This window comes from Malus sylvestris, chromosome 9, assembly GCF_916048215.2.
Source record: "Malus sylvestris chromosome 9, drMalSylv7.2, whole genome shotgun sequence".
NCBI classification, from domain to species: domain Eukaryota; kingdom Viridiplantae; phylum Streptophyta; class Magnoliopsida; order Rosales; family Rosaceae; genus Malus; species Malus sylvestris.
Window position 1 is genome coordinate 327,389 of NC_062268.1, and position 22,751 is coordinate 350,139.

At 38.4% G+C, this 22,751-nt stretch overlaps 5 protein-coding genes and 1 non-coding gene across 6 annotated transcripts; 2 read left to right on the forward strand and 4 right to left on the reverse strand.

The window, feature by feature from the left end:
- Positions 1–164: 164 nt before the first annotated feature.
- LOC126582112 (mitochondrial phosphate carrier protein 3, mitochondrial-like) lies at positions 165–3,411 on the forward strand. The gene is made up of 6 exons (XM_050246116.1): positions 165–665; positions 1,276–1,637; positions 1,761–1,804; positions 2,482–2,696; positions 2,779–2,903; positions 2,995–3,411. Exons 1-6 carry the CDS (start codon positions 360–362, stop codon positions 3,053–3,055), a joined length of 1,113 nt encoding a protein of 370 aa, XP_050102073.1. The 5' UTR covers positions 165–359; the 3' UTR covers positions 3,056–3,411.
- Positions 3,412–3,820: 409 nt separating this feature from the next.
- LOC126582111 (V-type proton ATPase subunit C-like) lies at positions 3,821–7,386 on the reverse strand. The gene is made up of 11 exons (XM_050246115.1): positions 7,095–7,386; positions 6,917–6,985; positions 6,541–6,668; positions 6,328–6,427; positions 5,875–5,942; positions 5,644–5,785; positions 5,339–5,455; positions 5,007–5,132; positions 4,564–4,647; positions 4,400–4,479; positions 3,821–4,227 (listed from the first exon to the last, which is right to left on the reverse strand). The coding sequence occupies exons 1-11, from the start codon at positions 7,206–7,208 to the stop codon at positions 4,125–4,127; spliced, it is 1,131 nt and encodes a 376-aa protein (XP_050102072.1). The 5' UTR covers positions 7,209–7,386; the 3' UTR covers positions 3,821–4,124.
- Positions 7,387–7,733: 347 nt separating this feature from the next.
- On the reverse strand, positions 7,734–7,806 carry TRNAK-CUU (transfer RNA lysine (anticodon CUU)). Its single transcript has one exon. It is a non-coding gene; the product is annotated as a tRNA-Lys (tRNA).
- Positions 7,807–8,034: 228 nt separating this feature from the next.
- LOC126583894 (B3 domain-containing transcription factor FUS3-like) lies at positions 8,035–10,751 on the reverse strand. The gene is made up of 6 exons (XM_050248437.1): positions 10,396–10,751; positions 9,169–9,258; positions 8,940–9,040; positions 8,772–8,818; positions 8,604–8,680; positions 8,035–8,508 (listed from the first exon to the last, which is right to left on the reverse strand). The coding sequence occupies exons 1-6, from the start codon at positions 10,741–10,743 to the stop codon at positions 8,218–8,220; spliced, it is 954 nt and encodes a 317-aa protein (XP_050104394.1). The 5' UTR covers positions 10,744–10,751; the 3' UTR covers positions 8,035–8,217.
- Positions 10,752–12,782: 2,031 nt separating this feature from the next.
- Positions 12,783–17,088, reverse strand: LOC126583067 (long chain base biosynthesis protein 2a-like). The gene is made up of 12 exons (XM_050247366.1): positions 16,614–17,088; positions 16,455–16,520; positions 16,217–16,305; positions 15,966–16,111; positions 15,755–15,879; positions 15,581–15,674; positions 15,028–15,191; positions 14,574–14,735; positions 13,996–14,122; positions 13,665–13,831; positions 13,460–13,567; positions 12,783–13,308 (listed from the first exon to the last, which is right to left on the reverse strand). Exons 1-12 carry the CDS (start codon positions 16,737–16,739, stop codon positions 13,210–13,212), a joined length of 1,473 nt encoding a protein of 490 aa, XP_050103323.1. The 5' UTR covers positions 16,740–17,088; the 3' UTR covers positions 12,783–13,209.
- A 1,047-nt stretch (positions 17,089–18,135) lies between these two features.
- LOC126583923 (uncharacterized) lies at positions 18,136–19,083 on the forward strand. Its single transcript, XM_050248467.1, has one exon. The coding sequence runs from the start codon at positions 18,311–18,313 to the stop codon at positions 18,875–18,877; it is 567 nt and encodes a 188-aa protein (XP_050104424.1). The 5' UTR covers positions 18,136–18,310; the 3' UTR covers positions 18,878–19,083.
- Positions 19,084–22,751: the final 3,668 nt, after the last annotated feature.

Genomic DNA, 22,751 nt, shown 5'->3' on the forward strand with positions numbered 1-22,751 from the left:
AGATGGTACATCACATATCATTATATAAATGTTGAGATATGTGTGTTAAAAAGTTAATAACAAAAATTAAAATTCCCTATCACTTACATACATATAATGTATTATCTGTGTTCCTGCCCACGACAAAAAATTTATCTTGAAATGATGCGAGGGTTGAGCTAGCGTCGGACCAATAGGCGCATAGCAAAAACCGGAATAAAAAAGGGCTAGAGGAGAGGAGAGGAGAGGAGCACCCCATTTCTAGCAAAGCATCTGGCAGCGAGAGTTTGGGAGAGAATACCTTTCTCTCTTCTTCCGTTTCCCCCACTCTCTCCTTCTTCATCTCCCAAATCTCAGAGCAATCAATCACTCTCTCTCCCATGGCTCTCTCAGACAAGCAGTCGCGTCAGGCTCTGATCCCGAGCTTCCTCTACAGCTCCTCGTCCTCCATCGCGCTGGAGAAGATGCTCTACGCCAGGCCTAGCGGCGGCTTCACGCCGACTGCCACCGTTGAAGGAGTCTCCGCCAGGAAGGGCCTCGTCATTCCGTCGCCCAGCGAGCCCTTGGGGAAGATCGAGATGTACTCGCCTTCCTTCTACGCTGCCTGTACTTTTGGAGGAATTCTCAGCTGTGGTCTCACTCACACGGCCGTCACTCCCCTTGACCTCGTCAAGTGCAATATGCAGGTCAGATCCCTAGCTATTTCTTCCCCGACCTTTTATCTCTGACTTAATTTTGATTATCTATGTTTATCATACAATTGCTTCTTTTATCTGATTAGATCTGTGCTATTTTTCTTCGATTTTGCTCGTAACATTTCATTTGTGTATGTATCTGTGTATGTATGTATGTATTTATTCGGATATCTTTCCTAGGTTCTTGGACTGTTCAGGTCTGTGATTTGTTATCCGTGGCTCACTTATTGGCTGTGAATTTTGTATATTTTGCTTCTTATTTCCACTGCATCATGATCTGAACTGGATCTGAATTCCGTCGAATTTTCACAATTCTAGGGATTTTATTTAATTCTTTATTTGTGCCCTCTCGATCATGTTGTTTTATTATATTTTGAGTCTTTGATCTATTGATTTTCAGTCTAATTCTGTATCGATTGATTGCTTGGCATTCTATATTGATTCCTTCATTTTGTTATTTTGCTTTGTAAGGCTGTCAATGTAAGATGTTTGTTTGGTTCGTATCAGAGACATTTGTAACGTGCACATATTTCTCACTTTATTTAATGGTGAAGGTAGATAATTTGATTGATGATGCGGGTATTATTTATTGATTTTTCAGATTGATCCCGCAAAATACAAAAGCATCACATCTGGTTTTGGAGTTCTGCTCAAGGAGCAGGGGGTTAAGGGATTTTTCAGGGGATGGGTGCCTACCCTCCTTGGTTACAGTGCTCAGGGTGCCTGCAAGTATGGATTCTATGAATATTTCAAGAAGTACTACTCTGACCTTGCTGGACCAGAGTTTGCTGCCAAGTACAAGACCTTGATCTACCTTGCTGGTTCTGCATCTGCTGAGGTCATTGCTGATGTTGCTCTTTGCCCCTTTGAGGCAGTCAAGGTCCGTGTGCAAACTCAGCCTGGATTTGCTAGAGGTTTTTCAGATGGACTTCCTAAGTTTGTCAGATCAGAAGGTGCTCTTGGGTAAGTTGTACTGCATCATTGTTGTAATATTTATGATTAGACACAGATGCATGTTTTGTTGCTTTCAGTTTCAAACTAAATTACCGTCGCTAAGATTAATGTGTGAATAATTTTCAATTTCAGATTGTACAAGGGTATTGTTCCACTATGGGGACGTCAAATTCCGTGTAAGTTGGAAAGATTTGAATACATGACCGTCTTTATCCTGATACTCATGTGAACTGCATATGATTTGAAAGGATTATTCTATTGTACCCTGATGCACCATATAGGGAACCCCTTTTAAACATGAAAGCGATAAGTTTAGAGATGCAATTGGTAACCACAAACTTAAAAACTGTAGTTTTGAACTTTTGAATACTACTTCTATGTCATGTTTACTATTCTGAAGTTTGTAAGTTGTTTTATATCTCATCATCCTCCATGCTTCTGCAAATTACATGGATTGTTTGCGCAATAAGCAATTGAGGTCATGATATTGTTGCATTTTTCTAGCTTTAGGTAGATTGCATGAATTTTCCGGCCACAAAAATAGCCATATTTATGTTGTTTTGTTTTAGATATAATCTTATGATCCATGTTTACTTCTTAATTGGGATTTGAGCCCTTCGGTGTAGCCTTCTGTTGTCATTTATTAAAACAAATATTTCTTGCTTGAAGCTTTGTGTGGGCCATGTTTAGATTTATCTTCAGCAAATTGCCTGTTTTATGCTACATTTTCTTTAAGAGGTTTCTGAAACTTGCCCAATAGGTGCTGAATTTGCATACTTGCGTTTTCAAGATATTTAATCTGTATTTCTTGTTTTGGTATGCTGATGACTTACCTACTTGTTCTTTCTTGCAGACACCATGATGAAGTTTGCCTCCTTTGAGACTATTGTGGAGATGATGTATAAATATGCCATCCCTAGACCTAAGAGCGAGTGCTCCAATTCTTTGCAGCTTGGTGTAAGTTTTGCTGGTGGATACGTGGCTGGTATATTGTGTGCTATTGTATCTCATCCTGCTGACAATCTTGTCTCCTTCCTCAACAATGCCAAAGGAGCAACAGTTGGTGATGTGAGTGCTATGGTTTCTGGATTTGTTGTAGTACATCTTCTTCCTTGCTCTGTTTTGATTGTTTTGATTTCTGGCTGTGCAGGCTGTCAAGAAGATGGGAGTGATCGGTCTCTTTACCCGTGGGCTTCCTCTTCGTATTGTCATGATTGGGACTCTTACTGGAGCTCAGTGGGGCATCTATGATTCATTCAAAGTTTTCGTTGGACTGTAAGTCATTCCTTCCTGCAACTATTTGTTCTGTTATTAGTTTATGTAAATGAATGGTTAGGTAAATTTTTGTGAATTGGTATATTTTCAGGCCAACAACTGGCGGTGCTCCCCCTCCGGTTGCTGCTGCATCCGAGCTTGCTAAGGTGTAAACCACTGGGTGATCAACCGCATCGACTTCGTTGTTTTTTTGAAACTGAAAATTTGTCATAGGAAATAAGCATAGGATTGCTGAAGTTGCTTAAATGGCTTCAAACAGGAGTATTGTTTCTTTTGCATTTGGGGATGGTTTTGCTCTCATCCTGTATTAAAAGACGTATTTGTAGTTAGATGAGGTGTGAATTTGAAATCTGATGTTAGTGTTGAGGAGAGTCCCCCTTTGTGGAGTGTAGGCGACAAAAAATAATGTTAGATGGGGTATTTTCTTTGCCATCCCAAAATCAAAAGGCATGGGAATTATGCCTGCATACGATTTTTGTTTCATTTGGAGACTATCCATTTGAGGTCATTCCGAGTTTGTTCTTTATTCATGCATCTTGCAATGCATCCGTCTACTTTTCTTCATTCATGCATTGCTTCTGTCTATATATTTCAATCTTGTGGTTCTGTTGATTTCCGCCACCCCGTCGGGTTTGAAGTTGATAAGTCCATAAAGGTTCATGCTGTCCAGATGAGATACTCAGAGGTTCATGTTGTTCATCGTTTCGAACTGAAACGATTTGAAATCGGTTCATGCTGTTCTTTTAAGGCAATTCTTGCTCCACATTTCTTGTTAGATTAAAGCGTAAACTTAATCCAATGTTGCAACAAAAGTGCAAGTTTTGATTGAAGGTTAGAAATGGGAGAAACACGCTCAAAAGTATGGAACAATATGCGTAAAAACCAAACATCCTCGCAAGAGCATTGAACAAAAGATGTCGAAGGGCTGAAAACCTAAGAGATATTATTCCCATCGTTTCTTTCACATAATTAAAGAAATAGAGGTACAGCCAAGAACAAAGATTCCATGCTCTGCAGATATTAGTACGTAGAGCCCCAAAAACTACCAAGTTTTAAGCACCAAATCAAAAGGAACCCTCACGAAGAATCCCAGAGCAGCAATTATAAATAAATAAACAAAGAATATGACTGTAAATGCTAATATACAAGTATCCCGTCCGCTCGCTGTTATTGTTGTCCAAAAAGATCCTCAGATTCCGACGGGGATAATCTAGCGCCCATTCAAACAAGATTGATCGTGAATGAAACATATGGATGTGCATCCGCATCACCTGCTAGACCAGGCACTCCTCCCCCGGCTTCATCATCAGTTTTCCAGAAGGTACTGCATTGTTGACAGACACATCAAGGACGTAAGGTAAGAGAGATGCGTTAAAAGCACACAGCACATCACACAAGGTTTCTTAGTATAGATTACAATTGATCAGTTATGTTTTATGGAAGAGTTAGGTTCTCCTTTTGTGTAAAACAAACAGAGAGAAAGCTTATGGACTTGCCTGTTGCCACTGTCGCATAATCCTTCAAGGATTGAACGAACTTTCTTCTCGGCTTTTGTATTAGGGGCTAGCACGCATGCCTGAAATTTCATTTGAATATCCACTGCTTAGTCAAGAGAAAATGCTTGGTCGTAAACCAGCGACAACAGATGAAACTTATTTACCAAGAAATTTGGGGGTAAACCATATCTCAAAATGCTCTCTGCGAAGTCACGTACAGCACAAAAATGCATCCAGGAGCTAAAAACCTGCAGGCGAGAAACTAGCACATTGAGTAAGAAATTTCCAAATCTGTCATAGGAGGGCATGCAAAAACAGGATATAATGATAGCATTAACAACATACGATAATAAAAGTACAACAATTCCACCAAGAATAATTCTGGAAAACTGTAACTAAGCAAGAGAGCGAAAAGCAGGCATTGTGCATGGAGGCCACTAAAATAAGGCCATCAGGGGAATCTTTAATTTAAGATTACCGGGTAGAGACACCCACAATACCACTGTCTTTCACAAAATGACCCATGCTACAGCAATTTTGCTACATTTTTACTGCACGGCCAGTGACATAACTTTGAACAAAGTAAACTGAGTGAAGCAAAAATTACCTCCCCGTAACTGGCATAGCACCACTGCAAAAGGGAAGCTCTTAAATTTTCTTGGTCTTGCACCAATTTTTCTAACTCCTGCTTTCGACTTTCTTGTGCTTCAGAACTGTATTCAAAATCACGAATCTGAACCACATGATAAAGAACCACGAGTCAGTTATAAAATTTCTCGGAGTGTAAAAAATGGAACTAGGATATTTGCACCAATCATCTCAATTGCAGTTACATTTATCATGAACAGTGATTTGATATGCATAAACTGATTAGGAGATTCATGTTTGCAACTTTCATGGGAAACCAGAACAGCATGTTCAAAAAACAAAAGTACTCACCTGGAACCCCTTTTCACGAGCACTTGTTCTAAAGTTATCTGCGACTCGATTAAACAGTGTTACACTGTAAAGAGCATATTCATTATCTTCAAATAACTTCTTGGAGGACCTGGGAACCTGAAAAATGCTTAATATGATCAAATAAGACTGAAAGAAGAAGGCTGCAATAAACATAAAAAAATAAAGTGCTAGCTGGTATTCCAAAACTTTGCAAGATAGGATGTACAAGTTGATCAACTATCTCCAACTGCCATAACCCGGTGTCAGTAGCAGCTGAAGTAAAAAGCTCTGGAGGAAAGTCATACCACATAGTTAGTCAAGGTCTCATAGCTTGATAGCCAATCCTTCTGAGAGTACTTGGGAACAATTGCAAGGAGGGTCACTAGATGTTCTGAAACAATGATGTCCTCTGATTTCACTAAACTGGAAAGATCACGAACTGCTAAGCTGAAAAAACACCGAAAGATTAGTAAACCAAGAATCGTAATAAAATAGGTCATACTATTGCAAAGATTAGAGTTATAGAAATATTATACCTTCCACTCTGCTTTCGATTGATAGCATTCAGTTGACTGCGGACATTATTATACTCGGCTACACGAACCTAAAATAAGAGTCATAAAATGGTGATTTATTTTTCTTGCAAAGAGTCGGACTAAATATATTTAAATCCAACTTATCATTAAGTTGCTTGTTTGGGTAACAAACTAAGAAAAGGATACTTTTCAGAAGTTATGCAACTTGTGCTAAGAGCTGGAGAAACTAGGCTCAGCACCATTAACTATAGTCATTCATTTCTCCAGCAACAAATATCATCTGTTATATCAACAAATTCCATCCTTTAACAACAACAGCTTGGGCCCCCTCATCACAACAAAGAAATGCTTGTAGTGACAACAACATATGGAGTATGTGTAGTTTATCACTCCAATAAGTTTATCGAGAAACTCACATCTCATCAGGTTGAAGGAAAAAATATGAAGCATTACCTTGAGATCATCCTCAATCTTTGCAACCTGACCATGTATGCTATCTATCACCTCCTTCAAAGGCGACATTGTCGGATACTTGGCTTCATCCCAAACGAACCTAATACAACAAAAATAAAAAATTCAATACTCAGTCACAGACGGTGACCACAGATAAACCAAAACACCACACCTCACGTCCATTATTGATCTCAATGAACTGTGAATTAATACCTGGTGAGGTATGAATCGACAGGCACTCCATCGACAGTCAGAGCGCTACTCTCCACGCCTGAAACCCTCTCAAGCTCCTCGATCTGGCGCCTGATCTTATGAGAAACACCCTCTACAAAGTTGTTGGACTGCAAATTGCCAAAAATCACAAAATTAAAACTAAAATTTACAGATCGGAGCAAAGAAAAAATTGCATCCTAATTGCGACAAATTAGACTTCAACAACTATAAAGAGATTATTCTCAGGCAATGAGATTTCAATCGGAAAAGGTAAAATGTCAGAAAATTATCATTGAAAAAAGATAATTATTGGTATATTAAGCTACCAAACAAGTTTCAGAATTCCAAATTATCAATACAATAATCGGGAGAATACCTTCAAGAGATCGTCGCTGAGGGAGAGAAGAGAATCCAGGGTTCCAACACGGAGATTAGGAATATTGAACTGCAAAAAGTGTTTGATACAATTAAATTAAATGAGAAGAGAAATGAATTGGAAGAGTTCAGATCAGATCTTGAAAAATCAGAAGAAGGAGAGAAATAGGAGTAAGTACTCTGTAGAGGGGAGTGTCGAAGGAATGCTTGGAGATTTTTTCCTGCAGACGGTTCCATAGAGAAGACGCCGAGTTTTGAACCGGCAGAGACACCACCCAATACCTGCTCGCCATTCAATCCACCCACCTAATCAATCCGCTCACCCTTCTCTCCTTCTCGCAGCTCGCTCTGTGCTTTTGCTTCTCACTCCTCAAACTCCCTCTCTCTCTCTCTCTCTCTGCTGAGTGTTGAGTGCTGCTTCTCCTTCTTCTTTTGTTTTCTGTAGATTTCTATTTTCGTGTTTAATTCCTGTTTTCTTTTTCCCTGCCAAAATTATATATTTACTAATAGGAAACTAATAAAAAAGGTTTGAAAATTTTGAGTTTTAATGATAAGGACAAAATAAAAGATAAAATGCATAGATTAACTTTTTAGTGTAAAAATATGATTTTTCGTTAAAATGAACAGTACCAGGTGCTTTTCGTTAAAGTACCTTTGCTTATTCTTCGGAAGCATCCTCATTCATTTCTTCGTAGGCTCGTAGCAACATAAAAAATAAAAATAAAAATAAAAATAAACCAATAACCGGGTAAAAACTGAAGGCTTCAACTTCAACACATCGGAACCCGCCAAAATAAAAAAAAATAAAAAAAAAGAAGCGCCCACCGTGGGGCTCGAACCCACGACCACAAGGTTAAGAGCCTTGCGCTCTACCAACTGAGCTAGACGGGCTGCCCATCTGTCGTTAGACAAAATTCCTTAATCGACGGTTAAGTAAACAGCATGAGTCAATTCTTGGATAATGTTAGATCTGTGGAACTAGATTACTCGTTCCAATTACATATTTTGTTAATCTTTTTACATATTCAATACTCATTTCAGTTTCTTGTGCAAGAAAATTGGGAGATTAATCGATATCATAAATCTATCCAGAAAATTAAACAAAATACATGTCACAAATTTCTACACTCGCTCCTGCCTTTATTGGTGCATACGATCAACTGTCAAAATACATTACAAAGGTACAAAAAGAGAGAGTCGGACTCATTTGGTCACTTTCACTTAGGTGGTTACATATTTTCATATAGCTGCATGCAATGCGCTTTATACTGATGTTGCACATATATTAGTTTACGCTAAAACTTAATAGAAGTCGTCAAGAGACAAGTTCTCAACAGATCCAAAACTTTCATGCAGAGACCCATTTCTGGAGTAGTTTGTCATCATTGATCCCCCGAAAAAATCAAGCAGAGAGTCGTTTGAGTAGGTGGTGGTGTCATACACAAATGACAAGCCCGCAGTCGTATCCTCTTCCATTTTCGGCATGTAAAACGAACTCGACTCCTGCATATAGAGGTCATTCACCGCAATGTTCATACCACTTATGTCTCCGTATACATGATCTTGGTCAGATGCCTTTCTTGCCTGAATGACCTGCAAATGCACATACGGTCAAGAACAACTTAATTAGTATCTGTTTAATTAATGATCAAATCATCTTGAACTGTATAATGGTCTGGTCACCCTACGTAATTCTGGTTGTGATTGTCTTGGTAAACCATGATATAATCTCCAAACTGCAAGCCATGTGCATTAACAAATTCACCTGAAAAAAAAAACATTCAACATTACAAGATTGATAATCCAATATAAGAACCGAATGTTTGATATAAGGGAAAGAAGGCAGAGATATGTACCCGTATTTTCAAGTACATACATTCGGCTGTTGTTATTAGGCCAAAACCTGATTAATTAGAAAAGGCAACAGAAGTAGATGACTTTTTGTGCAATCATAAATTGCCAGAAAATTGATCGGGGCTTGAAAGGAATAGAGAACTCGTTAAAGATATCGAGGAGCTTCAAACCTGTACTTGAAGCTCCAAACATGCAGACCATCTATGTCATCCATGTTGATTGCCATTCCTTCCTTTGATTCGAGGGTAGGGAGATGAGCCTCGGCTGCTTTCTGCAATTAAGTAAACAATTTGGCATTGTCATATACATATGAATCTTTAATAGCTCAATTAGTTAGCATGATACTATTCATATCATAGCCAGTGCCATTTACAAATGCGATACATATTGAGTAATTACCTTGGGGAGTATCATTCTTCTGAGAGAGCTCACATCACTATTCTTTAGCTCTTTTTGGAAAAGAAATCGCAACCGTGTTGGATCAATTACCTGAAGCATCCAGATCCATTCATGATATCATTGAAATCAGACCCAGGCAAAAAAAGATATGCATCGAACAAACTTGTCTTGAGATAAGTGACAAGTCACAAAGGTGCAATGTTTTTCTACCGTGTCGTGTCTTGGACAACAAATCAAATGATGATTAGCATTTTAGCAAAGTTGGAACCTTCAGAATCTAGAATCCAAGCTAGATTAATATTAGGGACTCTATATCAAATACGAATAAATCCAACTAAGATTCGCTCATCAAACATTACTATAAAGAGTGAACTTGTCAATTCTTCGGCCTTTTAACTAAAAAAAAAAAGGTGAACTCATCAATGGAACGGTTATTTAACTATACAATGTTCATATCGAATATGACAAATTCATACTATAGAGTTTCCCAGAATCTATATCTAAGGGGAAGGGGGTTTATGGGGACTCCTTTCGAACACATACAAATTTATTAGTAAAGGTTGTTATATACGTCATGTACGTTGACATACATCAATCTATCAGTAGATTTATACAGTTGGTGCCCAACCTGATCATGCCATCACATAGATTAAGTTCATAAATATTGGATCCGACTGATTCCATTGAACCAACAAATCATTACAAAGTAAAATAAAATAGTTAATATTTCAAAAGGAAATCCCCCCAAAGAAAAACATTCAATTGCCTTTGATTAATCATCCAAATCACAACATTTATAACGAAGCCGGAAACTTCATTTATAAAATTTGATAGAGTGATTAATTGTAAGTGGAAGGGTCATATATCCAGTCCTTGAAAAAGGTCAATCAAATCAATCTAGTCTTTGTACCAAAAAAAATTAAAATAATAAAAATAAATAAATGGAAGAAAATCAAGCAAAAAATACAAATCAAATTAACATACATCTGATGGAACAGTGTCAGATCATATGGACCGAAAACTAAAACATCAGATTTCAAGTAATTACCAAAGGGGGAGCACATAAATCTCAGAAAAATAATTAAATAAATAAGAAAATAATTCAATTAAATTTAACTCAAACAAAGAAGGGTAAAATTTGAAGAACAAATTAATAAGCAAATAATACTAAATTTATATACGTATGAGAAGTAGAGGGAAAAGGAAAGGGAAATTAAGGAAGCTCACACGTGCAGGAGGGAGAGTGGAGGGGGGTGGTAGCACGTGCGAGGGGTTGGAGGAAGCAGCACCAGCGAAAGAAGAGAGGTCGTGAAAGTTGATGATGGAGGATCGCCTATGTCTGGTCATTCGTTTCTTCCTGAGGACACCGAAACTGGTCACAGCACGGACAAGGTCATGGATCGATCCGCTCCGCTCCGACCCGTGAACTTTACTCTTGTGATCCGGGTTATCCTTGTCCCCCTTGGCAATGACAAGGCCGAGCTCAGCCCCTACACCTGCCCTCAAGCCAGAGGCCTCGGTTTTCTCACGAAGGCCGCCACCTGCTACAGCTGCTGCCGCCGCTGTTTGGTCCATTAAACCAAAAGCAAAAGTGTTAAAAAGCAAAGCAAATTACTAGTACAGGTTGGACCTTGGATTTCAGTAACAGTGGCTGTGAAGGACGCTCGGCAGTCGCGAAATGGGTGGGCTACCTCTTTGGAAAGAGAAGAATATATATCTAGCTTAGCTAGGTGGTTCTGGAGGTGTGTGCTACTCCCAGCTTAATTTGCTACCTTTTTCTTAATTTTTGTTTAATTTTCCTTTTTTTCTTTGCTATTTTTGGCAAGGGCTTTTGGAGAATAAAGTTGCTGCGGGTATCCTTGATTTTCCAGTGACATTTGTGCAGCCTGCATTTAGTCTTATCATGATTTATAAAAGCTTTTTCTTTGCTCTCTTTTTTCACATCTGTTTAATTGTTTATGTGCAAATGGGTTGTATGTATTAATGTATGGAAGAAAAAGCCAGATTTAGGGTTTAGCTATGGTGTTCGCAATGGAGCAATTTACAAAAGAGGACCTCTTGTTCTGGGTCGGATGACAAATGTGCAATATGCATTCATGGTTTTGTTTATTTTTATTAAACCTAGCTAGCTAGTTAACTTAATTATCAAACCATGGTTAGTGTTAAGAAGTGTGGAGGGGATGGTGGGGGAGGGGGAGGAGGGGATAAGGTGGGGGTGGTGGTAGTTGGAGAGTGGCCAACGGAGGAGTGACGGATGGACAGTGAAGACAGCAATGTTGGGCTGAGATGAACCTCCAGGTGTTGCAAAAGTTCTGACTCCCCATGCAACTGTGTAATCAATTCAATGGCATCTCTCCCTCCTCTCTCTCTCTCTCTCTCTCTCTCTCTCTCCCGACTTTTTCTCTTTCTCTTTCATGTGATGAAACCAGACTAGACACCCTCCTCTCTCTCTCTCTCTCTCTCTCTCTCTCAGCGAGACGAACAAGAGAGTTTTACGTATGGTAGGGATGAAGGAGGGTTTTCGGTGTGATACTCACACCATGGACTATTTTACTCACTAATCACATCAAGCATAATTTATTAAAACGGACGGCCGGGATCGTTTAATTCCAAAAATCTACGGCTATCTGATTTAAGTGACTATAAAAACAGACCTCTAGGCTCCATCCGATTTCCAGATTTTACGCCACTTATTCTGATTCACATTCAGACTTCGCCTTTTTCTTTTTATTTATTACGACATCCATTTCCATTTAAAACTTTGAATTTTTGTGCTGACATGAGCTCGAGGAAATGTACTCCTCTTTTAGTGTTCGAATTCGAATTTTCTTCTTTATAATTTAAAATTTGAAATATATTTTGTTGTAAAATATATAGCTGGAAATTTTGGGAAATACCTTGTTCAGGGTAAAAAAAAAAAAATTAAATATTTGAAATAAGGGGCATCAATAGATTTATACGTGAACAAAACTTTGAGACTCAAACATAACTATAAAAACAATTAAATAATTAATGATCAAAATTAAAATGGTGACATAAGGAAAAAATTTTGCACTATACATTGTATTGTGGGTAAATTTGGGAAATACCTTTTTTGCCCGTTATCACTCCTCTTTTAAACCTCAAATATGCTTCCGCTGCCACTTGGATGCCATGCAAAAGTGAATCAAATGATGTTTCTTTTTTAGCAATACTAGGTAAATCGATTTTTATATTTACAAATCATATCATTTGTCATTAATAGAAAATAAACATGTTAATTATATACTTAAATAGATGGTCGACCTGGTATTATCTTTTTTTTGTTCGAATAAATGAAGTTATAAATTAACAACTCTTAACTTAGACTCGCATCTCGAGTAAATAAAAGTGTTTATTCACCACTCTCAAGTGACAATAATAGTCATCATAGTTGAATAATTTAAATTTTAATATTTGCTTCTATAAGTTAATCAGCATCACCGTCACTTAAAAAATACATTCTAATTACAGCAATACCAAGGTAATTATTGTGTTCGAGAACTATACTGTGTACCATTTGCTGCAAATTGGCCTTGCAATTCGCCCATTTAATTTGAATTTTATGAACTGTTCAGGTGAAGAAAAGATAGATATTGAGTTGACCATTTGTCATTGTAATTGCTGGAAAATAACTAACAAAAATAGCAAATTCTGGTCACAAACTAACAGGTTCCATTTGTACAACTCTTACGAAGAAAAGAGAAAAGCAATATAAATAAACAAAACTAGTAGAAGTTAGAACAGTGAAACACTTATCCCTCCCAACGCATGAATGAGGCTGAAATCGACCATGTATGAACAAAAAACGCCCTATACGAGCGAAGCACGGTGCAGACCTTTGATATAGAGAGTACCACATTACAACGGGAGCTGATGATAAGGCAAAGTTAAATCACAAGGTACAGACTGACATACGTGATCAAATATCCTAGACTCTAGTCCAGCTTCCCCTGCCCCTTTTATGCCTCACAAATGACATTTCAATGCTCTAAGGCATCCCTCCATCTGCACTTTTGCTAATCAGTCCAGCTTCAGCAACCTTTCTTCTTCGGCCTGCGCCTTCTTTGGTTCAGCAGGGAAGTATTTTATGCCCACCAGATCGCCAACTCTGCCAATGACCTGAAAGAACCAAACCCCAAAACAATGTCAAGGCACAAACTCTCACATTGCAACCAATATTGCAACTGTGTTACAAGGATGTTGCATATAATTGGAAGAACATGAAGCCAGGGAATGGATGTCCAATAGTACAAGTTATACATGAATTTACCTCCAAGGCTTTGATCAAGTCTTCCCTTGTATGAGACGCGGATATGCATATACGTGCCCTTGCCAACAGTAGCGGGGTTGCTGGAAATGCTACTGTCACAACAGCTACCTGTAACAGCACCATTTATTCAGGGTAATTTAAGTTGACTTAGGAGCAACAGAAAACTATAACCATAGCAGACAACTGTGGGGGCACTTGGACTCACATTCTGCTTGAGGCACTCCCGTGAGAAGGCAGGAATTTTGGCTGGGTTGTAAAGCATAATTGGCATTACCGGAGAGTCATTATCCCCCAAAACCTCAAAACCCATTTTTTGTAGTTCTGACCTGAAAAAGTTGCTATTCTCCCGTATCCGTGCAAGTTTTTGGGCACCTATAAGGAAACAAAATTTTTTTCAGTCATCGTCTATAGAGAAGAAGCATTAAAGGCTAAAGACATTTGCAGAATATCTACTAAAAACAAGACATACCAAAGAAAACAGAAGAAAACAAAAACAAAGAGAAATTGAGGAGGCAGAAACAAGTATCTATCAGCACCTCTATTGGAACCATCCTCTCCAAGAAGGACCTTTATGGCGCATATTATTTGTTGGGCTGCTGGTGGTGATATTGAAGTTGCATAAAGATGAGCAGGGCAAGTGTACTTCAAGTATTGTATAAGCTCCTGGACATAACAGCATCGACCACGTTAAATTCAATAAGGAGCTCATGATGTCTTTTAAATAACTCTGCAAAGACGCACCATGTGAATAAAAAGATGGCATAACTGAGGCATTGCAAAGTGTTTGTTATGAAGAGAATATAAAAACTCAATACATGGTAATTTGTCTAACGGCTAAGAATAAAAAAACTCAATTTATCATGCAACAGAGAAAGCCTTCTGCCAAAATCAACAAATGCTTTTCAACTAAGAGTTAAAAAGTGTGTTCAGTCAGGTTGATCATCCAGAAATACCACTTAAGTAAAAGATACCAACAGCCAACCAGTCATATAGATTATGCAGAATTGAGTCTCTCCTATTTCAATGAATGCCTTTTCCACATTGAGAGTCTGGCTAGATCACACCATGCACTGATCAACAAATTCAAAGTATAAGGAAAGTTCAAAAAACAAACCTTAGATCCTGAAATATAGCCACCACATGATCCAAATGATTTTGTAAATGTTCCCATCATGATATCTACATCAGCTGTATTGACTCCTAAGAGCTCACAAACACCTCTTCCAGTTTTCCCTACCGCTCCAATGCTGTGGGCCTCATCCAAATATGTATATGCCTAAGACAAGAAAGGAAGTTGCTGAGAATAAATACATAATATCCAAACTGCTCAGTAATAGTTTAGTAAGGTAGTTCCCCATTAATTAGAAAAGTAATACAGTCCGTTAAAGGATGCTTCACAAAATGTTGATTTTATTCTCTGTTGTGACGAATGACCTTTAATATGCGTGCGTCTCTAAGTTTTAGACAAACCCATAAGAATTATATTTATCCTGTGAAAAATGAAATATACTGCATAGAACTACAAGACCAGACAACATATATTGAAGTGAAAGCTACCAAGGTGCAACCTTATATTTTTTGCAGATTGCTATAATCTCAGGAAGTTTGCAAAGCTCCCCTTCCATGCTGTATATCCCCTCCACAATGACAATTATCTTCTTCCAGGGTCTGCGGGTCCTAGGCTGACCCTCTGCGATTTTTTCTCTCAAAACTTCCTCTAAATGAGCAGGAGCTGTAAACAACGCAACAAGTAGATATAAGGGTGCAACTCCAACCTGAGCTTCTCATTTTTCTTTTAATTTTAATGAGTAAAACTCTATTCATGTTAGAAGCAACATATTGGAAATGCATATCCGATTAACAGCCCTTTCATTCGAGTAATTAAATAAATCCATAACACGGATTAGGAAAACGGGCAAATAACCGAAAAACCTGTCATTTACTTGCAAAACTCCTGCCTAACCCCACAGTCTTTGCAATTAAATATAAACTAACACTTCCTCAGTGTGCTCTCTTTGTATAAAAATATACACCATCATTTAAAACCTGAAATGTAGAATTTGATGCTGAGAACAAATCCTCAGCATCCACGCTATACAGTATAGTAACTAAAGAACTTACTATTGTGTTGGAAAACACAAACTCTAGCTCCAGATCCTCTTGCGCCATTGACAATGGAGTTGTGGTTCAAAGAATCACTAACAATCAAGCCTCCCTGTAAAGTCAAATGGCACATATTCAGATAAGGAATGTAACACAAAATTAGAAGTCATACATTTGAGAAAAGATGCAAACCTTCCCCATCAGAACAGGAAGGATAGCAGAGTTTGTAACATAACCCATTCCGAAAACTATAGCAGCAGGTTTCCCAACAAAATTTGCAACACACTCTTCCAGCTCATTATGCAAATCCGTGGTGCCTGGTGATAGAAGCAAATCATGGTAAATTCATTTAGAAAAATAGGTCAAACAATTTTTCCTTGCAAAGTAGTATTAGTATACCAACCGCCATCAACTCGGCTACTACAGGTACTGGGAGAATATTTTTTCAACGTCTCAATAGCGCGAGGTGTGCAGTACTCATCAGATGCAGCAAAGCCAAGGTAATTGTAAGATCCCAAGTTAAGGCATCTACTGGTTTTTTTGGTTAGTCTGCATCAGCCGAGTTACACAATGAGAATATAAATCAAGAAAACATAACAAAAGGCGTGAAATATACATGAAATTGCGAAATTGGAGGAAATTTGTAATCGTTACTTGAGTGTTTTGTTGTAGTCATTGGAGTAGCGTTCAACCACATCAAACCAAGCATCAGGAGCACTTGCAATAGGCCTATTGAAACAGTCCTGACCAGTCAAAACTTTAAAAAATTAACCAGAATTATCAATAATTATGTTTATGGGACTCCATGGAATTCATGCTTAATTGCAGGACCAGCTGCATCCATTTCATACAGCTGAAGAAATATAACACAATCAAATGAAAACCAAAATACCTGAATTCGAAGATAAAGCCGGCGTATATAGAAATCTTCAAGTCCTAAACAGATTGGAGCATAACCCTGATTTTTGCAACAAAACAATGCCTTTTTAAACATAAAATTACAGGAAAAACTAAACAATAGGAACAAAATTATGTACAATGATTACGGAACCTGCAAATTGCTAGCACTCCACCAGTCGATGATTTTGCGGAAGAAATCTCTGACTTGGCCGAAAACGAAGAGCAATCCATAGCTGAAGTACGTGGTTAACGCGGTTAAATAAGGGATAGCAATCATTTTCGCGGTGGGACGATTGTATGATCCGAAAGCTACGTCGTTTAAGCTGTTTGAAGCTTGGCGACGAGAACCGGATCGGGGAATCTGGGAGTTTCGGAGCTGTGAGTAGGAGTTTCTGAGGGTATGTAGTTCAGAGATGCGGTGTAGATCCGGTATTCGAGTCGGGTTGACCCGTTGGATGGGTCAGACTCGGATGGGGAAGAGGATGAGAGGAGATGGGAGGAGGGTGGTGGTGAATAGTCGTCCAATCTTTTACGGTGCCCCACTTTTTTTGTTTCAATTCATTGACCGCGTTGGCGCTGCCGAAGATTTCCGAGCCAACATCAAATTGGGAATATTTTACGCTTACCAGGTCATTAGAAACGGCGAATAATTTTCCCACCAAAAATTGACAACGAATATTATTTTAGTGGGAAATAAAGTTGAATGCGTTACAACTTAGAACTTGCTGGTTATGTAAAAAAAAAAAAAAAACTTTAACAGAAAACTTATAATACTGTTCATTTTAAAGAAAAACTACATCTTTATACTAAAATGTCATTAATGGTACTATTTACTTTGCCCTTTATTTTGTCATTTTCGTTAAAACTCAAAGTTTTCAAACTCTTTTCATTAGTTTTTCTAAAAAAAAACAGAAGGAAATCTCCATTTTCATTAAAATTAAAATGTTTCATGTGATATAAATAAGACATTATAATAGTTTTGTTTAAAGAGAACATATTATTGTTTTGAACGTAATAGCTTAGTCTATATTGTTCTAAGTTTAAAATTCATTGTATTGTTGTCACTTTTGATGATCCAATTGGTAAGTAAATCTTTGTTTGTCTTTCAAAATGGTCAATGAGTTCATTTCTAGCTCATACAGAAGCCAATTTGATGTAGAACAATGACAAATATCTAACGATATATTTGTGCGTAAAAGTGAACAAAAGTCGCATAATTGTTGCTAAGAGTTATAATTTGACAAAAAAATGACCCATAAGAATAAAAGAAAACTAATTAACAGAGCTTGAAAACTTTGTATTTTAATAAAAAAGACAAAAATGTGTTGTAAGTGAATAGTACAAATAATGACTTTTTAAAGTAAAAATGTAATTTTCTTTAAAAATAAACAAGTATCATAAGTGTTTCGTTAAAATTCCTGAAGAATAAAGGAAACAGCAATAGATTTCTTCAAATTGGGTAAAAATAGGTTTTGGGGAGGATTTGGTATGAGGTAGGAGCATAACGAGTGATTACGAACATTATAATGGATGTGGTTTAAATTTTTGAATAATATTATTCGTGCACTTGTTTTCAGACAATATCAAAAAATTTCCTTATGTATTTTAGAAAATTACTGAGTGACTTAAATAAATACAAATATGACGCAATTTGCTAACAAACAAAACCCTAAAAAAGTAAGATTAAAACCGAGGGAAAATTCTTGGTGCCGCAGGCGGCAGACCTCTCGTACGAATTGGGATCCCCTCGACAACTCTTTGTGGCGTTTCAAAACCCTAAACTTACCACCCAATACCAAGAGCTCCAATCTCTCTCCTTGTTAACCTCTCACTAAAGCTCACTCACCCATGGCTGAGACTAAGGACCAAGGCGAACTCACATTTCCCGCGAAGCGCAAACCCGATCTCAGCTGCGGCGACCAGCCCGACTGCCCCAACAAAACCCAGAAGCTTGAAGTTCCCGATCACCGTCCGTTGGCTGCCGAGCCACAAACTCAAAACCCAGAAAATTTCCACAACAATTCCTCCGCTGGCGAAGAGAAAATCTATAAGTTTGAAGCCAGTGCTGACCTCGAAGACGAAGACGAGGAGGAAGAGTACGACGCAGAAAACGACTGTGAAAAGTCTAATGGGAAGGCGGAGGTGAATCCCAAGGGGAAGGGGATTATGAGAGATGACAAGGGCAAAGGGAAACTGGTAGAAGAAGATGACGACGACAGCGACGATGATTCGAGCGACGGCGGAAGCGAATTTGAAGACGGAGACAGTGATTTGTCGGATGATCCTCTTGCGGAGGTCGATTTGGATAACATTCTTCCTTCGAGGACTCGAAGACGGCAGGTGCAGCCAGGGGTTTACATTGCTAATGACATTGGAAACGAAGAAGAAGATGACAGTGATGACAGCGATGATTGATTTGAGGAGGAAGGTCAGTAAAACCACCAAAATTAGCAGGCAAAAATTGGCATTATGTTTTGCAAAATAGTATTAGTAGCAAGTGATTCGATGAGGTTATGCTAATTAGTTGCTCTATGCGAACACATTGCAGCTAAGGCTGTGAATACTTTATGTAATTCGATCTAAGTATTTAGTCCTTATTGGATTCTATCATTCCGTCGGTATTATCCTCCTTCAACCTCAGTTTTGAAGTGTGTGTGCATATGTTTATGCTTTTTGTTAACATGGCAGAGTAGTGGCTACAAGCTGTAATTTTAGAAATCATGTGGGCAAACTTGATCAAAACTCGAACTTTTTGTTAGGAAGACAAAAGTTTTGAGAGCGCAAACATGTCGAACTTTCTGTAGTTTTAGTACCATCTCCTCTAGTCCCTGACCCCCTATGGGGATTTCCAGGTGGTTAGTCTTACTAATTCCACAGGCATCATTAAGGTTTAAAGCTGGACTGTCTCGCTGAAGAGTTTGCCTTGGCTAGAAATAGCGAGGTCACTTCAAGGAGAAAAAGGAGAGAAGATTCAGTAACCCTTAGCTCTAGTTAAGGAAGTGATTTATCAATTGGCCTTTTGAAGGACATCACTTGCCTATGCCAACGTAGCAGTTCTGAGCTAGGTCACTAGGTATGATGCTATGTGGGATTCTGTGATGTGGTACAGTCCAAATCACATTGTAGTTCTGAAGTTATCGTCATACAAGTGGATAATCTGTCATAGGGTATCCGTCTATTATTATTGATTGCTCCTTTTTCCAATCACATGAAAATACCATTACTTGGAATGGTCCAATGGAGAATGGAGGAATGATTTTGATGTGATCCTCACCTATAGCATTTTGTTTCGTTTAAATCTGCTTAATTTGGCCGAATCTTAGTCTCTTTATATTGTCTGTAGATTATGAATTGCGTTGCCTATGTGGTCAGTCTGGATCTGGAAGACTTCAGTGTCGGTAAATATATGCATTGGTTATACCTAATCTTCTTTGCATATGGAAATTTTAGTACTTATCTGCAAGGCCGGTGATTGCTTTTTTAGTTTTCCAACCCCCAAATCATACTAGAGGTCAAGGATTATTTTTCTCCATTGTTTGTTACCCATCTTTGTTTGACTATATGAGGAATCGAGGATCAAGTTCTATTGTCCCCTATATGTGGTGCCATCTGGAGACAGAGGGTTGTGACTTACCTGTAACACATGTTTTCCGCTCTGCGTTGGTCGTATAAATGTTGCTCTATTTCTTCTCCTCTTCCCTTGGCTGACACAACATATGGGTAACTGGAGATGACTATGTCTTAGATTTTACTGGTTGTTATGCACATATTTTGTGGAGTTGAGAGGTGCAAATTATATGGTCTATGCTGCCCCCCCTTTGTCTATCTATGCAGTTGATCTTTTCTTGTTTATTGTTTCTCTCTTTTCCACTTTTCTTTTGGTCTATAAGACACTTTTCTTTTGGTCTATAAGATGATATTGAACTGAAATGATTTCCTTTTCCCATTTTGTTCTTCTTTTGCACACTCCCCATTTTGTTTTGGGATGTTAAAAGCCCTTGGCATGTTCATTCTTGGAAGTTGGAAGCATCCTTGCCCCCAACTTGGGCTTTGGCCCATAAGTGGAGATCCTCTCACTGGTGGACCGAGAACTGAAAAGGCGTAAAGTAGATTCTGAGGACAGTTCCACTAGAGGACCCTTTTTCCTTCTTATTATTATTCTCTTAACCATTTCACTCTACAATCGAGCTTAATAAAATGACTTACATGGAACGGGTCATGGCCGTGTGCTGTCACGGTGCAATAAAACACCAACGGGGAACTTGTACTAGTGCTACGCACCATGTAGTGTGTTGCTTGTTTATAAAAGCCAAGGGCAAGTCTGAATCCCCATATTCAGCACCACCACAAAGATCACATGCATCGCATTAGCTAAAGAGTCAACTGGTCGTGCAGGTTTGTACTATGTATCATATTATATGTATCGAGTATGAAGTAGTATAATGTGGGGATCCAAAAAATCTGCACCTGGCTGGCCCATCTGTCGTCCCGCTAACTGACGTTATGAATTGAACTACCCTCCTCCATAGATTGCATTGCATGGCCCCCCATAGCCTTAGCCCTTGCCCCTTGCCCTACCTAGGTTTGTCAATTCTAATTGTTTTTCTTCCTTCGTCTTCCAAAAGGGGAAGGGAAGATGACGTCATCGTCATCGTCAACCTAGCTAACTATTAGCTAACAGTAACAAAAGTTATGTGGTCATTTAATTTCCCACTCTCTCTCTCTCTCTCTCTCTCTCTCTCTCTCTCTCTCTCTCTCTCTCTTGTTTATACAGATACCCGGGAGACGACGACCATGACCACCCATTCGTATTGTCTTGGTTTGCTAAGTTTGGATTACTTACTATCAAGCCACGAGGGTGGGGACAGACACTTCTAGCTACTGTATCACTTGCTTGGACTCGGAGTTGGGAGTCTTGGGACCAAGTTTTATAATTTATGACAGTTATACATAATATATTTGCCTTGCCTCTCTCGTCTCAGTCGCTTTCAGCCTACTTTCACCAAAGGTTCGAAAACGCAGTAGCAGCAAGACAACGGTGCACCTTCATTTTCATGCGTTATGATATCGCATGCCTTCTACACTCTCTAGCCCTCTACCCTCAATCTTTTTGTTCCCATTTCCTTTCTCGGATGCCAAACTATAGAGCACAGTACACAGACATCCGATAAATTCTTACGTCCATCCGGAGGCACGTATAGTATAGGGCACCAAAGGGTGGGACCGAAATATAAGGATTTGACGTTTTGTGTGCGCTATCTGGTGGTCACAAAATACAATCATCCCCAACACACACATTCCCGTAACTAAAACTAATTACCCGCAGTAAATAAGCGTGATTTGAAACTTTGAATTAGGTAGTTGTGTAAACTTGACGAACCTCCCATCACATGGGTGCAATACTAGTCAATAATTGAGGCAGCATATATATATAGAGAGGAAGATGGAAGAAATGATGATGACATGTGTTAAAAATCATATATATATATATATATATATATATGACTTTGGTGGCTTTCAGCTTGTTGAATTATGTAAGCCCCAAGTCCTTGTAATTATATGGGAGTGGGGCTACAATTATATTTAATTATGCCCCTCTTGGCCTAACCACTCCCGGCTTTTGAATGCAAATTCCGATCCTGTGATTGGATGATTGCATTAAACAAAATTCATGGTTGTATTACGTATTAGTTGGCAGTGGTAACTACAGTAGTAGGCTTATGCCAGACAAATATTGCCAGCCTAGAAACTACTCTCAATAATTATATAACCAAAACAAGGCCTTTTCATTTTAATTTATATTTTTATTTTAATTTGAATTTGTTCCACTCTCAACCAAGTTAAAGTGATCTTTGCTTCCTCGGCGGCTTTGGTAATAAAAGTCATGCAGGCGGCCAAGTCTTCAGACCTTGTTCGCGTGGTGGGTATATTTACTATTTAGTACGGAAAATGATCTTCTTCTCACTTCCTGGTTTGTTTTTTAATCAATCAATTATGCTTTGGTTTACCCAAGTTTAGAGATAAAGATTTTCTTTTTTCTTTTCTTTTTTTTCTTTTGAGAGGATCAGGATCTTCTGCATGTTTTTCTAAGGAAAACTAATGAAAATAATATGAAAACTTTGACTTTTAACGATAAGGACAAAATAAAAGGTAAGCGAATAGTATCAGGATTGACTTTTTAGTGCAAAAATATAGTTTTTCGTTAAAATGAATAGTACCAGAAGCTTTTCGTTAAAGTTTCTGTTTTTCTAAGTCTTATATTATGCAAGGCTGCATGGTATTTTACCTA

Coding starts and splice junctions, on each gene's coding strand:
- LOC126582112 (XM_050246116.1), top strand. CDS start 360: ATGGCTCTCTCAGACAAGCAGTCGCGTCAGGCTCTGATCCCGAGCTTC. Junction 1,638..1,760: donor AGATCAGAAGGTGCTCTTGG/GTAAGTTGTACT, acceptor TTTCAATTTCAG/ATTGTACAAGGGTATTGTTC. Junction 2,904..2,994: donor TTCAAAGTTTTCGTTGGACT/GTAAGTCATTCC, acceptor GTATATTTTCAG/GCCAACAACTGGCGGTGCTC.
- LOC126582111 (XM_050246115.1), bottom strand. CDS start 7,208: ATGGCGAGCAGGTATTGGGTGGTGTCTCTGCCGGTTCAAAACTCGGCG. Junction 5,133..5,338: donor CTCGTGAAAAGGGGTTCCAG/GTGAGTACTTTT, acceptor CATGTGGTTCAG/ATTCGTGATTTTGAATACAG. Junction 4,648..5,006: donor GCTATGCCAGTTACGGGGAG/GTAATTTTTGCT, acceptor TCTCGCCTGCAG/GTTTTTAGCTCCTGGATGCA.
- LOC126583894 (XM_050248437.1), bottom strand. CDS start 10,743: ATGGACCAAACAGCGGCGGCAGCAGCTGTAGCAGGTGGCGGCCTTCGT. Junction 9,259..10,395: donor CCACTCTCCCTCCTGCACGT/GTGAGCTTCCTT, acceptor TGGATGCTTCAG/GTAATTGATCCAACACGGTT. Junction 9,041..9,168: donor GAAGAATGATACTCCCCAAG/GTAATTACTCAA, acceptor ACTTAATTGCAG/AAAGCAGCCGAGGCTCATCT.
- LOC126583067 (XM_050247366.1), bottom strand. CDS start 16,739: ATGATTGCTATCCCTTATTTAACCGCGTTAACCACGTACTTCAGCTAT. Junction 15,192..15,580: donor TTGTGTTTTCCAACACAATA/GTAAGTTCTTTA, acceptor CGTTGTTTACAG/CTCCTGCTCATTTAGAGGAA. Junction 13,309..13,459: donor ACTTGATCAAAGCCTTGGAG/GTAAATTCATGT, acceptor TGGTTCTTTCAG/GTCATTGGCAGAGTTGGCGA.
- LOC126583923 (XM_050248467.1), top strand. CDS start 18,311: ATGGCTGAGACTAAGGACCAAGGCGAACTCACATTTCCCGCGAAGCGC.